At 44.4% G+C, this 16488-nt stretch overlaps 1 protein-coding gene across 1 annotated transcript in view; it reads left to right on the forward strand.

Moving 5' to 3' along the window:
- Fam120a (family with sequence similarity 120 member A) overlaps positions 1 to 16488 on the forward strand; it is a 103288-nt gene that overhangs the window by 45269 nt on the left and 41531 nt on the right. Inside the window, exons 6-7 of the mRNA XM_076837261.2 lie at positions 9495 to 9592; positions 9797 to 10080. Of these exons, the coding sequence (XP_076693376.2) occupies positions 9495 to 9592; positions 9797 to 10080 (382 nt within the window). The remainder of the gene's footprint in view (positions 1 to 9494; positions 9593 to 9796; positions 10081 to 16488) is intronic.

A 16488-nucleotide genomic window follows, 5' to 3' on the forward strand; every position in this document is an offset into this window, starting at 1 on the left:
GTCACTTTGAATGTAAGCACAAATAAGACATATCACAGTTGAGTTCTCAAAAGATTTGCTTTCCTGGTTAAGCCAGAGCCTTCAAAATCACTGATAGAATTTTTAAAGTAACAAATAGTAGGTATTAGGGACTCCCAGATTTGTGCATGTAGATTCTGTGCACATAGTTGAGTCCTCATGTACACTTTTAAGACTGCACAGGTGAAGCCCAAGCCCACTGAGGCTAAAGAAATGGCTACTGTACCTTAACTGGCCTTCCTTGTGAAGAATGAATGAACTTCCAGTATCCACTTGCTAGAATGGCTCGAATACAAACACTTGCCAACGCCAACCAAATATTGCTGGTACAAATGTGAAATAGTGCAGACTCTTCACAGGACAGTTGGATTTTTTTTTTTTTTTTTTTTTTAATTTTTTAAAATCTTTTTAAATTTTATTTATTTATTTATTTATTTTTTAAAGAGAGAGTGAGGAGAGAGAGAGAGAATTTTAATATTTTATTTCTTAGTTTTCGGCAGACACAACATCTTTGTTTGTATGTGGTGCTGAGGATCGAACCCGGGCCGCGCGCATACCAGACGGGCGCGCTACCGCTTGAGCCACATCCCCAGCCCCGGTTTTTTTTTTTTAACAATGAAACACACCTACTCTGTGGTCCAGTGTGTTAGTCAGCTTGAGTTGCTGTGACCTACAACGGCTTGGAAGAGGAAGAGTTTGTTTTGGACTTGGTGAGGCAGAAATCATGGCAGAGGAGCATAGCAGAGGAAAGCTGTTAAGCTCAGGGCAGCCGGGAAGCGCCTGGGATGACCACTTCCTCCAGCCGTGCCCCACCTCTCTACAGTTACCACCCTGTAGTCCATCAGATGGACTGATCACTGATTAGGTATGGCTCTCATGACCTAAACATTTTATCTCCCACGTTAACACAGGAGCTTTTAGGGGACACCTCATATCCAAACAGTAACATCCAGCAAGCATGTCACTTGAGCATTTATCCAAAGAAGTTGAAAACTTACGTCTACATAAAAACCTGCACTTGGATGTTTATAACAGAACTTTATTTACAATGGCCCAAACTTGGAAGCAACCAAGTTGTGCTTAAGTAGGCAATGGATGAAGAAACTTGTTGATTTGTTTGTTCCATGCCAAGCACTGTTGTGGGTGTTGGCCAGTGTGGTTAACAGATGGTCATCATTATTGCTCTTATGGACAAGTATGCAGCTGGTGCAGAGTAATCCTAAGTGAAAACAGGAAAGTCAAGGAAGACCAACCCGATGGAGTCAATATAATTAGGGGTTAATTCTGATTGGTTAATATTGTAAGTGAGGTTTATATATTTGGTAAGAGTTTCGGAAGGTGAAGATATGGAAAAAAGTATATTCTGTGCAGAGAAAATGCACATGCAAAGAGCCTGAGGTGAGAATACATGGTGTAAGAAAAGGAAGAAGATCGTGCTTGGAGCACAGGAAGCAGGGAAGAATGGTCGGTGATGGGGAGAGCTGCAGAGCAGAGGCCACACATTGCCCTCCATTCTACTTAGGCTGACAAGAGCTCATTGAAGGAATCCTAAAGATTTAAATAACCGTGTAATATCACACTGCAGTATATTTGTCAGTAGAACTCTACTAATAGCTCGCTCTGATTGTGTTCCCCATCCTTGTACCCTAAACTTCATACTAGTCATTCTTTTTATCTATTTAGCATATCTGTATCCCTGGGTACTGAATAGGTTCACTTGTGTTATTAAATGAAATCATGTAACATGTATTCTCTGACTTACTATTCTAGCTCAATACTCCTATTACTGTGTTTCTTTCAGCATAGTTCTTTTTTAAAAAAAAAAATTCATTGTGTTACTATTTATGCATTTTACTGTGGATAGAGAATTGTTTGTTTCCCACTGATGGCCATCGCAGACAGTGTCATTGTAAGCTTTCCTGCATGTGACTTGCTGTGCCCATGCACAGCACTCTGGGCAGACTTGCCTTTCCTGTTCATGTCTGCACTGTTGCCCAGCATGAATGCGTTTATTCTCCCAGAAGTGGGGTGCTCTCTAGTTAACTCCACATGTTTATTCATCTGGTGATTGTTGAATTATAGTCCAGGATGGTTACTGTTTCATTTCCATGATTATTAATGAAGTTGAGAATCTATAGCTGTGTTTATGGACGTGTAGTGTTACCTTATTGGAAATTGTGATCATCTTGATTGCCTGTGTTTCTGTTGGGTTGTTTTTCTTTTTGTGTTGATTCATAGGAATTCTTAATACAAGTTGGATACCAGTCCTTTGTCACTTTTATAGATTGCAAGTGTAACCTCCCAGGCTGTGGCTTGCATTTTTCTTCCTTGATGACATTCTTTGACACTAGATTCTTAGTTTTAAAATCAGAACCGTGCATTTTTTTCTTTTTTGTTTGCTCTGTTAATAATCCCTCTCCTAGCCAGCCCTGTGGCACATGCATATAATTCCAGCAACTCAGGAGGGTGAGGCAGGAGGATTGCAAGTTTGAGGAGAGCCTCAGAAACTCAGGTCCTAAGCAACTTAGTGAGACCTTGTATCAAAAAAATAAAAATTTTTAAAAAGGAGTGAACTGGGATGTAGCTCAGTGGTAAGGCGCCTGTAAAACAAAACACCAAGAATTCGTCTCTTGTATTTGTAAATAAAGAGTCACCATGCCTGAGGTTTGCTCCAGTCATATGGTAGTGGGGGGAGGAAGCGCAGTCGGGCTGGGCATTCTGAAGGGGAGACAAGTGCCTAGGGCTCATTGTGCATCCCTTCATTCCTGCTTGTGCATTATTGTGCAGAAGAACGAAAAGACAGTGTAAAGCAGGGACGCCTGTCTAGTCCGAGGTCACAAACGTACTTTTTGTTTTTCTTCTAAACATTTTTATTTGTGGATTTGCCTTAAACCTGTCTGCACTGAATTTGGCTTATGATATGAGCAGGATTCACATGGATGACCTGCTGCCCCAGCCCCACTCAGGAGCAGGCTGCCCCATGCTGTCCTCAGCAGAGTCTCTTCACAGGGGTCTGTTTCTGACCCTGTTGAATTTCTGGTTATCCTTATGTCCATGCTATACCATCCTGGCCCTTGTGATAATAGATATCTGACTTAATACTTCTGCAAGACATGGGGACTATAAAGGCAATCTGCCTTTATTTTATTTTATGTATTTTTATTTGATGCTAAGGATCGAACCCAGTGCCTCCCACGTGGTAGGCAAGTGCTCTGCCACTGAGCTGCAGCCCCAGTCCCTCGAGACTATTCTTGACTCTTCACTTTTGTATATATTTTGTGATCCTTGGGTAGGTTTTCATGGAGTTGAGCTGACTCCATAGATCAGTTTGGAGAGAATAAATTTTTTTATTGATTTAGCATATTGAATAAAATATTATATTTCTCTTGATTTGAATTGTCTTGAATGTCTTTAGTGAACTTTAATTTTCTTCATAAAGGTAAACCTTTATATATTGTTAGATACATTGCTAAGTATTTTATTTGGGGGTACTATTAGTTTATATCTTAAATTATATTCCAAACTGCTTGTGTATTGAATACAAACTGCTTTTACAGATTAATTTTATATTAAACAGCTTTGCTCAATTCTAAATAATTTTCATAATTGATTTGTAAATTCCTTTGGGTAGTTATGTTGTCTGTAGTTCAGTGTCTTCCTTTTCCTTCCTTCTGAACCAGCTGTGACTTAGGACACAATATTTATAGACAGTAGTCATGGGTAATATTCTTATTTAGCTCTTGATCTTAAGGAGAAAGTTAAACATTTTGCCTGTGTAACATTTAGCATTATCTCCCCACATTTTCCAGACTAAGGAAATATCCTTGCTAAAAGTTGTAATCTGGGTAACAGTATGCTCAGGGGTTCATCCTGGTCACTTCAGTTGGCATGGGCAGGGGCAGGGAGTTCTTGCCATAAATGAGGCCAGTCTGGTGAGGGGTAAAGGGAAAGGTGACCTTTCATAGATTACAGGGAGCCAGAATGAGCATGCATTGAACTTGAGTGTGGAAACTTAGTGGAAAAGATTCAGGGAGAGAGAGCTCCCAGATTTTGGCATGCGCAGTTCAGGTGATTGGTATCCATTGTGAGACAGGTACTGTTAAAGGAGAAGCCGACTTGGGACAGTTTTGGATGTGAGTTTTAATGTACCTTCTAAGATCCAGGTGGAGATGGTAACACATAGTTGAATATGTGTGTCTATGCAGAGTAAGGAGTCCTGGGTGGGACTTCAGTGGTTCATGGTGCTGGTGGGGCCGTGGCGGTGGTTAGAGGGTGAGGAGCACCTCAGACTGTAGTGTAGGCCAGGTGTAAGAACACGGGGGACCTAGGGAAGGGCGGACTGAAGAATGGTGCAGCAGAATGTCCTGAGAACAGCTTCAGGGCAGGGCAGGGTGAAACCACACACTGCTAGTTGTCACAGAATAGTCCCGGTCAGGCCTCACAGGGACACACCACTTCCAGACCTCAGGCAGGGGAAAGGAGTTCCAGGAAAAAATGTATCTCGTTTTTCTCCTTCTTTACCTCTGAAAGGTGTGGGAGGGGTGGGAAACACTGGGCATCCTAGTGTGCCTCAGATCAATTTCATAAAGGTTGGGATTTTTAAATGACGGGGAGACTTGAGCAAGTTTGAATTGCTAAGGGGACAAGGAACACATCGCGAGGAGGCTAGAGACACATGGTGGCTCTGGTATGTATATTCCATGGCAGGGGAGGGGCACCTGTTCCCTCCTAACACAGCCACCATAGGCCCGTCCCGTGTGCTCTGGAGCCTAGCTCGCCCATCAGCATGGCAGATGAAGGCAGAGTGTGGCGCCACGAGACTGCTTCTCTGGGCAGAAGAGAAAGGCAAGCACAGAGTGCGGCGGTGAAGTCGGGGCTCGTGACCAAGGAGCCCAGTCCGTTCAGGATGCACCCGCACGTGCCAGGGTGCCCTCTGCCTTGGAGGCCTGGGTCGGCGCAGCTGACAGCACTGCTTCCAGTTTGAGGAGTCTCGCGCTCCTGCTGACTGGAAATAGCCTTCCCTAGTTCAATTTTTAATATTGTTCCCAGTTTTTTCAGGTGCCACACAGAATGTACCTGCTCACTTACTTAGGATTTGACTTTACACTTCAGACTCCATGCACTCCTGTGTCAGTGGGAGGTCCACAGAGTTACGTGTGAATTATACAGACTGATAAATGTGCGTAGTCAGTGGCAGCTACACAGTTCTTTTAAAGTTAACTATTGTAACTTGACCTCCAAACTGACCATCCTGGCCTTCGCCTTCTCCCTTGGTCCGGCTCATCCTCAGCTCTGGGCACTCACCTTGTCATTGTCTTGGTTTGGGCTTGACCTGCTTGGCTTTCTCAGCCAGGTGTCTCCTTGTAGCCACAGCCAGACTCTCCCTTCTCCTCCGCTGTACTACAGGCCCCATCCCTGCCTTTCTGGAAAGTCTTCATCTGGAGCATAATGGGACAGACCACAGGAGAGTCTCCTCCCTGTAACTTCGTGCCTTCATTTCTGTTGAATATTGATGTTCAGCAAGAATAGCCATTGAAAGATGTTTAAAATACTAGAAAATGTTTGCTTTTTTTTTTTTTTAACCAAACATTGAAAACTAGGGTTGGTGGTAGCCTGTATTGATTTATTAAACTTTCAATAAAATATAAAATATTCTATTGGAGGGTCAGCCCTTGTCTTAAGTTATAGAATTTTGTTTTTTTTTTAAAAAATTTACTTTGTTATTGTTTGTTTTGTTTAATGTAACATTAAGTTAATAGAAGAATCTTTTTTTTTTTTAAATTTTTGTTTTTTGGGTACCAGGGATTGAACTTGGAGGCACTCGACCACTGAGCTACATCCTGAGCCCTATTTTGTATTTTATTAGAGATAGGGTCCCACGGAGTTGCTTAGTACCTCCCTGAATTCCTGAGGCTGGCTTTGAACTCGCCATCCTCCTGCCTCCACCTCCTGAACCCGCGTGCGCTACCTGGAGTGTGGCTGCCTGCAGATCTGAGTAGAGGTTCTAGTTTAACACTGTTCCTTTTTAAAATTATCTTTAACGGAGAGCAAAAGCTGGGCAGCTCGTGTAGGTCTCATGAGTCATTGGAGGAGGGGGGCCCAGAGCCACACTTAGGTGTTGCAGGGAGTAAAGTCAGCTGGCACCTTGAAGTCTGCTGTGGCTGCTGATTTTCTCTTGCATTCCTAAGGAAGTCCGTAGTATTTAACAGGTACTTTTAAAGTTATAAAAATACTTTTAATATAGTAATTGAACATTCTTGCTGTGGTGTGTGTGTGTTGTTGTTGTTTTTTCCCCTCTCCCTCCCCTGTCTTAGCCTGTCTTTGGTCTGCTTACTTTTCTAACAAACAAAGAATTGTCTCTCTAGCTCGTGTCAGTGATAGGCAGAGAATGGGGGACCAGCAGTGTTGCCTGCGCTCAGCCCAGTGCCTTTTCTGAAAAAGACGCTCTTGTCCTGGAGAAGGGAGACACTGGTTCAGCTCAGCTGCACGTGGCATGGAGAACAAGAACCAATTTAGAAGAAGGCTGCAGGCTACAGAGGCAGGCCTTGGGAGATGAGGCATTTCTGCAGCTTTCAGGAGGATGTAGACAAATTAGTTAAATTATTATAGGACTATGTGATGAGAGAATAGTGACTCATCCTGTGGAGTCACAAAGGTTTGTTTGAGGTCATTAATTGCAATGTGATTTTAGAATATATTTTTTTCCTTGGAAATCTTTGGTTTTATGCTATAATATTATTTGTTTATTTTAAGGAAAGTTTGTGCTTTGCAGGATGTTTCAGCATGTAGTGGCCAAAGAAGAATGAAACAGAAATGATCATCCTCACTTGAAAGTTGTTGCTGCATATTGATGAGTCTAGCCTTTCATTTCTCTCATGTTAGGTATGGCTCTGCATGGTGGTACAAGCCACCAGTGACCTCAGGAGGCCAAGGTCAGCCTCAGCAACATAGCTAGACCCTAAGTAATTTAGTGAGACCCTGTCTCAAAATAAAAAGAGCTGGGGTTGGGGATATAGTTAGGTAGAGTGCTTGCCTTGCATGCACAAGGCCCTGGGTTCCATCTCTAGCACCATAAAAAATAAATAGATAGATAGATAGACAGACAGACACTGGGTTCAATCCCCAGCACCACAAAAATAAATGAATAGATAAATAAATAAATAAAAGGGCTGCAGGTGTGACTCAATTGTGGAGCACCTCTGGGTTCTATCCTTAGTACTGCATACAAAAATTATTTAAGTTAGGTGTGGGAGATCAGCTATAAGAGATTGTATACTAGGGCTGGGGATGTGGCTCAAGCGGTAGCGCGCTCGCCTGGCATGCGTGCGGCCCGGGTTCGATCCTCAGCACCACATACAGACAAAGATGTTGTGCCCGCCAAATATTAAAAAATAAAAAATATTAAAATTCTCTCTCTCTCTCTCTCTCTCTCTCTCTCTCTCTCTCTCCATCTCTCTCACTCTTTCTTTAAAAAAAAAAAAAAGAAGAGATTGTATACTAGACCTTTTACAGGGTTGTAAATTACTTTATTAGAGCTTGACTGAATTTTACAATGTTCTTTGGCCCAAATCTGACTGTGATAATCATAGCAAATTTCACCTTATACTCAGGTGAAAATTAGTGGACTTGCTGCTTGATTAGGAACCTTCTTGTGTGCAGATGATTGTGCACATGATGTGGCTTTGTGTGCATGGGTGTGAGTGTGCTCTGTGAGCACACACACGCCAGCCTCACTGTTCCCTGCTATTTGTATTTGAATGCAAAGGTAGAAGCTGTGTCAAGATTCTCTTTGTGAAAGCCAAGATCAAAGGCCTGTGGCATTTCAGAACTTGAGCTTAGAGACAGGAACTCCAGCTAGGTACCAGCTAGGTAAGGTATGTGAGGCTGGTGGGGCATCAGGGTGGAAGGAAGCGAGCAACAGTCTGCCCTTCTCTCCCGACCTCTGTGGGCTTAGCACTCAGGAGGCCGCGGGTCCACAGGATCAGGACAGCATGTCCAGGACAATGTTCACAGTCCCGGTTTCACCATGCTAGTATTAGAAAGCCTCTTAGCTTTGCACTAGAGTTCACTTGCAGAGAGTGAACCGTGCTTGGGGGATTTTCCTGTGTTTTTTTACGTGGCAGTAGGTCACGTGGTGCCGTGGGCCGTGATCCTCTTGCCCAGTGCTGTTCACATCAGCCCTCCATGCTTAAACATGGAAAATGGAACTCAGGGAGTTTAGTTTCATACTATTTTTTAAGAAAGCAGAGGGGGTCATGGCCCAGCCATGAGGGCCCAGTAGGGGCCTGCTGTGTCTCTCCACAGGATTTGTTTCTCCGCGTCCCTGGTAGAGTGAGTCTTGGACCCTCTGGCTGGTGGTGTTCCCAGGCTCTGCAGGGCCCGTGACTCGCGTTCCTCATGTGCTTACCTGGGTGGTCTTTCGAGGTGGCTGCACTGGGGCTGCCTCCTAGGCCTCAGCGCAGTCCTGGTGCCACCTTAGGGAGCCTGAGCAGCAACTGGCATGAGGCACCATCCGCTCCCTGGTTTCCCTTCTGCCGGCGGATGTTGCCCTGAACTCCCGCCTCTCCTTGGACCCCATAGGTGGGGATGTTTCATGCCTGTCTATCGCAGTTTTCTGCTGCTGTGTTTCAGCCATTCTTCCATGTGGTTTTTTATTCCCAGATATAGAATTCTGAAAATACAAGTTAGTATAAGATAAATGAATAGCAAGTGCCACTGTGCATCAGAACACGTTTACAAAATCTGGTTTTCAGAGAAAACAAAATCCCCAATTACTGATCCTGGGATGCATGCTAAAATATATAAACTTACATTGGTTTTGCTTAACAATTAAAAATAACCCAAGGACTGGAGTTGTGCCTCAGTGGTAGAGCTCTTGATTGGCAAGTGGGTTCAATCCTCAGCACCACATAAAAACAAATAAAAAAATAAATGTACTGTGTTTATCTACAACTTGGAAAAAAACAACAACAAAAGTACAGGCAACTAGTACCACACATTTTTTATACTTAGAAACTTATAGCTCAGTTGGTAGAGTGCTTGCCTTGCGTGCACAAAGCCCTGCGTTCAAACCCCAGCGCCAATAAATAAATAAATAAATAAATAAATAAATAAATAAGCAAGCAAGCCTTTCAGTTAGAAAAAAAAACAAAAACAAAAACAAAAAACCTTGCTAGTTAGCTGCGAATTGAATTTGTTGTTAAGTGGTTGAGACAAAAAATTTCTCTTGCTCTCCGAGTGTAAGGGGAAGTGCTTGGTCCCTGTGCTGCCTGCTGGGCTTCTGGTTCCAGTGAGATTGTGGATCAGGAGCTGCGTGTTAAACCTTAGTTTATGAAGAATTCTGAGAAGTGGGACCAGTGGTGTCAGCATCTGAGGCATGTTAGACACATGGGCCGTGGGCTGGCTCAGGGATGTCCCAGGGAGATGGCAGTCTGTTCACAGTTGTTTTATTATTTCTTCCTGTATTGATGAAACAGCCAGACCAAATCCATTTGGAATGCCTGGGATGGTGCCACCTTATGTTCCCCCTCAGATGCTCAACATTCCACAGACTTCTCTGCAAGCAAAGCCCGTGGTAAGGCGTTCCCTGAGATGGGTGGGGCAGCGGGCCTTGGGCATTTCGTTTTAATGAATACTAAAATGATTTCTTAAATTCTTGGAATGATATATGAGATGGGTGCCAATGTTGGTCAAATTAAAAAATCACCCAGGAGGAAGCAACCCCAACATGCCTTGGGCCAAGCCAGCCTCATGTGATGACCTATGCCCTGTGCTTTAGGCCCCACAGGTGCCCAGCCCTGGGGGGGCTCCGGGCCAGGGTCCATACCCATACAGCCTAGCTGAGCCGGCCCTCACTCTGGACACAAGCGGGAAGAACCTGACAGAGCAGAATAACTACAGCAACATTCCTCACGAGGGGAAGCACACGCCGCTGTATGAGCGGTCCTCGCCCATCAACCCAGCCCAGAGTGGCAGCCCCAATCACGTGGATTCCGCCTACTTCCCTGGCTCTTCTACATCATCATCATCAGACAACGACGAGGGCAGTGGAGGGGCGACCAAGTGAGTGTGCGTGCTCACAGAGCACTCCCGGTGCCTGTGACCTGGGGGGCTCCCTCTGCCAGCAGCTGCTTGGGTGTTAACTAAGGCGGTCCACTGCAGGTAGGTGCTGCGCCCTGTGCTCCTTGGCATTGGAGGAGAGAGAAGAGAGGGCTTGGTCTGTGAGGTCTCCATTGTGGCTATCTGCACCAGGCCAGCACCAAGGCCGGAGCTGCAGGAAACCTCTTGGGAAGGGATTTGTGTGACTCGTAGAATATATGGGGGTTCATGTGCATCAGCCCCACTGTTCCAACAGCCTTAACCTCTGGGCCCCTGGCTGCAGGGAGCTCTGAATTCCTCTCCTTCTCCAAACTCAGCAGCTCATAGAACTGTTCTTGAAATAATACTATTTGCCCAAGTAAAACCACGGAAAGCTGCCTGGACCCAGGCCGGAGTTCTTCCAGGAGAGGAGTGTTGCAAATACGTAGTTGGTTAAAATCTGATGGAGAAAATCTTAAATGGATACTACCCCTTCCCTTAAACTGTCTTGTATTTCAAAAAAAGGTAAGGAAAAAAGAAACAGGAAGTGTCTTTTCCGTTGAGTCTATGTTTCTTTTTCCTTAGTTTGAACTCTATCTTGTCGGGCAGATGACCAAGGCTAGTTAATAATATTTCAGTTATAACAGGGCCAATGGATGTTACCTCTAGCTCTGACCTCTGACAGAAGAAATTAGAGAAAGTGTCCAGCCTTGAGCAGGTTCTTGCTGATGTGTCCCCTGAAGCAAGTGATGTTTCCTCTCTGTAATATTCCGTGTGTCCACCTGTAAAATGGGACCAAATGTCAGCTGACCTTGGTGGCGATCAGGGCAGAGTTCTCTGCCACCTGGGACTGCACATCCTGTCTGTAGCAGAGAAATATAAAATTCATAAATGGGCTATGTATACGCAATCCTGAAACTCCAAAGTGAAGTTAAGGATTATAATTTAGCATTCCAAAATTTAAATTGGCCTTCTAGTAGGATGATAAATTTAATACCTTTTAAACAGAATTTCTTGGTTGGGGCCCAGAAATCTGCATTTTAAATAAGTACCTCATGGAGTCTCAGGCTCACATGGAAGTCTGACAGGTGGTCCAAGAAGCCCTTTCCCTCTAGAATTTTGGGTCATTGTGTGTTTTCTTTTTAAAATTCACTTGTGTCAGTGAGATCAAAGTATCTGAACAGACTCTGGAACATTGACAGAGGGTAAAAACGCAAAAGAAGTGGACTGGGGACGGAGCTCTGTTGTAGAGTGCTTGCCTAGCATGTGTGAGGCTCTGGGTTCATGTCCCCCATGTCCCCATCACCCAAAAAAGGCAAAAGATGTAAGCTTATACCCAAGAGTTACGTGCTAGTGGAGGAGGTTTAGAAATGAGATTGAGGTGGTTGCTTGGACCAAGGTGGGCATTCAGGAGACCACAGGTTGCCCATCTGATTTGTCTTCATGAGGGTGAGAGCTGGACTTGGAGCAAGGACAGTTGCCTGGGCACTGTGCTTTTCTGTGTGTTCAGTTCTTAACCTGTTCATAAAGGGTCTGGTCAGCTCTTCCTGGGCCCTGGGATCTGGTCTCCTTGTGAAGTCTTGAAATTCCCAGTCTTCACCCCAGGCACACCATTTTTTACTGCTTCTTGCAGGCACATCTTATTTCTGCAGCTGGGGTGTGAACTGCTCAGTCTTGTGGTTGGTGTCTTGCCATCCTTGCAGCGTGAAGTGTCAGGCAGAAGAGAAGGCACAGTGCACACACAGCACCACATCAAAAGGCTGGACTCAAGACGTCTCACTCAGCAGAGATTTAATTTCCTTGAATCTTTTCCATGTTCGCTTTAATACACAGAGATCATGTCAGAAGTGAAGGAAAGCAGGCAGATAGGAAAAGTGCCTGAAGCCTCAGCGTTAGACCCTAGACTGGGGGTGTGCTTTGCTTATGGCTCGTGCTGTGGTTCAACTTAAGTTTATGTGTGTGGCAGGGGCCAAGAGGAGTCAATTTCATGGTTTTCAGTGAAGGTTCTAGTTTGTTGAATGTGTTGTATGTGGTGTGTATTCTATGCAGTTCAAGACTACGTAAGAGAACAGAATTTTGTAGTTAAAAAAAAAATACTCAAAAGCAGGTCATGGTAGTATGTACCTATAGTTCCAACTATTCAGGAGGCTGAGGCACAAGGATCACTTGAGCTTAGGAGTTTGGGGCCAGCCTGGGCAATGAGACCCTGTCTATATTTAAAACAAATAGTTAGGGGTGGTGGCCCATGCTTATGATCCCAGCGGTTCTGGAGTCTGAGACAGGAGGCTCACAAGTCCAAAGCCAGCCTCAGCAGTTTATCGAGGCCCTTAACAACTTAGTAAGACCTGTCTCAAAAAGGGCTTGGGGATGTGGCTTATTGTGGTTAAGTGCCCCTGGGTTCAATCTGTAGTACCAAAATAACAATAATTAAAAAAAATAAATAAACCAGGAGTAATAAGTCAGAACTTTAGTTACTTTTGGTTTCAAATTAGAACCCCAGACCTACTCTGTGCTTTTAGGATGGTCTTAAGGGAGAAAAAAAGTTATCCTTTATTAGCCAAGAAATGCTTGAGCACTTGCTGTTTACAGTGAGCAGGGCAGTGGGTGGGAGAGACAGGGCTGTGCTCATGTGGTATGTTCTGAAGCAGGACAGTGAGCAAATGAAAGTGTGTGAGGAAGACTTCAAGAGGAGTCCTTGTCCAGAGCGCAGGAGAGCAGGGTAGGAGGTTGACACCTGGTCCCCGGGCCTGGGCCTTGTAGAGCTGGAGGCCTTCAGTGCCATAGGAAACAGCCTTGAGTGTGCTCAAGCAGGGCCTGGGCCGGAGAGGCCTGGTGTTTCTTTGGACATGAGTTTATTCTCAACTCTGTGCCGTTTTCCTTTGGGACAGAAAAGTCTCTGGACAGTTGAGCAGCTGAGCCTCAGAGATCTGATCTTAACCCCTTTGACTGGTGGACTGTGGAAATGCTTATAATCTCTAGACCATGAAATAGCAATGGAGAGCGGCCTTCTAGTTGCCTCACAACTTGTCCCCCTGCCCCAAGACTGCCTGGGGGGCCGAGGGGTACTCAGTAAATACTTACTGGATAGGTTGAGATGCCTGTGATGGAAAACAAAGGTCAGCTTCTACAATTTAGAAATCCTTCCCATAATACATGTTAGATGATACCACAAGGAAGCCATAGTCAAATGCAGAATGTGGGACAGTTTACAAAAGAAATGGCCTAGTTCTCCCAACAGTAAATCAATGGCATTTTTTTTTTAAGGGTGTTGGTGATGGGTGATGGGGACTGTCACAGAATAAAAGAGGCAACCAAGAAAGAAAAATGCTTCCTACAAATTAAGATAAATGTTTTAAATGGCAAAAGATAGACGCATGCAATTCAGAGGAAATACAGACATCACTAAACACGTAGAAGGATGTTCACCCTCACTAAGAAGATCAAGGAATGAAACTTAAAACATAAAAAGGTATCTTTTTTAAAACCCATAAAATTGTCAAACATTTGTTCTTAAAGATAAACTATGGAGGGTGCTGTGGGTGGAGAGGGTGAGACGTGGCTCTCCCGGCAGGTCCTCCTTGCCCCTCAGCCCTTCCCATAGGAGTCTGAGAGCCACGGGCACTGGGCACTAGACACCGATTGTGGAGATGTGCTCTGTACCTGTAGGAAAGTGGGTGTGGGCTGTGTGCCCAGGGAGCATTACCCAGTGCCCCTGGAATGTCCTGAGAAAGTGCAGAGCTGACCCAGCTGACCCTAAGGACAGGCAGCCCCACTGCCAGAGGCTATCATGACATGCCTTGGACAGTCCCTGTGCTTCATCCCTTTGTTTCCCTTTATTTTTTTTTGATGTCTTGTTCAGCATTTCAGGTTCTTGAGTTGCGAGAGTTGTCAAGTGGCTCTGTTCTCGGTTCTGTGGAATGGGAGTCCTGACAGTTCTGCGCAGGACTCTTGGAGCATGGGGCCGTCCTGCCACCCAGCCACCCAGCCACAGCCTCTGCTGCTGGAGGGGTTTTTTCAACAGAGATTAGCGATGGGGCAAGCCTGTGGGAAGAGGCCTGGGTCCAGCTGGGACTTCCACGGTGTGCTGTTTGCCCTAGGAGGAAAAGGTGCCTTGGGCCACGATCAGACCAGCCAGTTACTAGGCCCATGACAGTTGGTTTAGCAGGAGAATAAGAAAGAAATGTGTTTTCTTCTGTTCTTTTTTGTCAGAGTAGCATCTGCACACACTTGTTCTATTCTTGGTTAAATTTTTTTGAATTAAGGTGGTGGTCTTGTTTTTCCTTCCCTTTGTGGCCTCTGTCAGTCCTGTTTTGATTGAATTAAGAATTACATTCAGGTCCTTATGGAGATGTTTATTTTATGTTATTTTTTGTAGATTTATTTGGGCTCATGGAATTTGAATCAAAATGAGGTTGCTATATTTTTAATTCTTTTTTTACATCCTTTAAAAAATTACCATCTCGATACAAAGTTATATAGAATTAAGACATTGGAAAATACAATATCGAAAATCTTCCATCTTCCACCTCTAGAGAGGTGACTCTCTTTTTAAGAGTTCAGACATCTTATGTTTCTCTGCATATACTGAAATACAGTTTTTACAAGATTGAGGTCTGGTCTTAGGGATAGCGACTTGCCTTTTCCCCTTTTCTTCCCTCTTTTATGTTCTATACACTTACGTAAGTTTACGTGTGTACTTACTTGTACATATAAGTGTAAATATGTGTATTACACTTAAATTGCTTTAGTGTTTTTGCATATTATTGCTGACATTTTTAAGTGGATAGGTAAAAGTCCTATTCAGAGAGAAGACATTTCAGCTTTGTGACTTTATTCACTCACATGGGCTGTTTCATGTTTTTGTACACTGATATGTGTGCCTGAAGTGGAGAAGGGCGCCCAGTGTCACAGAGTGTCTTTTGGCATGTACTGTTGGTTTTGAGTTATGCTTGCATGGTGGCATCTCTTGTGTGCACTTTGCACATGCTCACCCCCCATTAACTCATGTGTGTAGCTCCTGGAAGCCCACATCTGGGCTGTGGAGGATGATTTGGGAAGGAAGGCTGCTCCGTGTAGGAGTTCAGGACCCTGGGGAGCCTCTGTACCCCAGCAGCTGTCGAGAGCTGGCCTCCTGGTCTGTGTTACCTGGCTTCAGACTCCAGTGCACTCCTGTGTTAGTGGGAGGTCTACAGGGTTGTTCGTGAATTATACAAACTGATGAATGTGCATAATAAGTGGCAGCTATCACTATTATTTTAAAGTTAACCATTACAACAATATAAGATCAAAATATTTGCAGCTGTATCTGGGGAACTGCAGATTGTTCAGAATACCAAGGTCTTATCTTGGAAGGGGCTTCTCAATGTATCATTGTATCATTTTGCAGATAATAAATAATTTATTTATTTTCAAAAACCCAAATATATTCTTGGTTTTTAATGTGGTATAGATAAAGAATCTCATTTGTTAGCTCGGACCTGGCATCCCAGGCAGTATGTGCTTGAGGTTGTGTCTTTTTTTCCTTAAGGGGGTCCGGGTGTTTTTCTTCCACTTTGAGTTTTTTCAGAAACCTTGTGGTTCACAAAGAAAATTATGTTTCCCAGCTTTGGGATATGGAGACACCCATAGGCCAGCAGCTAGGGGAATGGCTTACAATGAGCAGGTGTAGGCTTGTCTTTCAAATTGTTGGGCTTTTGTGTTGGACAGATTTCTATCTTGGCTTTTTAACACATAGTGATTTTTCTAGTAATTTCTCATATAAACAGTTCTTAATTTTGGCAAAAATTAGTTTTGATCTGTGCCATTGCAGTGAGAGGGTCTGTGGATGTCCTAGCTACCCACTCCCCTCTGAAGGTGTTTTGTATTCATTTGTCACAGCACCCAGCAGTGGCTCATGAAGCACCTCGGGACCCTCCCTCACAGTCTGGAAGGAGTGCCCTGTGACCACATATCTGGATGTGCTTTCTGCACTCTCTGATTCTATGCTCCCAACCCTGTTCCATGGAGAAGACTGAGTGCAGGGACATTGGCATAATTAGGGGCAAGAGGGCATTGTAGGTGTCTGCATGCGTAGCCTTCCTGGTCATCAGGATTCTGAAGGATGGCATTTGACCAGACCAGGCCTCGATGGAGAACCCTGAGTGCCTGTCTGGTGAGGCCAAGTCCTGCCAAGCGCCTTGGGGCCCACACCCTCCTGTCACACATGGACCTAGAGCCTTCTCTCTTTTGTTCTCAGCCGGTTGAGTTAGGGAGCAGATAGCCCTGAAAACTCTTATTGAAAGTCAGCCTTGCTAGTTTGGCCACCTCTGACTTTACACACACACTCTCCTCAGATATTTCTACTGTGGATTGTATCTGTTACCTTTCAAAATTTAATACTTCTTCCACATTGGT

The sequence above is a fragment of the Callospermophilus lateralis genome, chromosome 17 (assembly GCF_048772815.1).
Source record: "Callospermophilus lateralis isolate mCalLat2 chromosome 17, mCalLat2.hap1, whole genome shotgun sequence".
NCBI lineage: Eukaryota > Metazoa > Chordata > Mammalia > Rodentia > Sciuridae > Callospermophilus > Callospermophilus lateralis.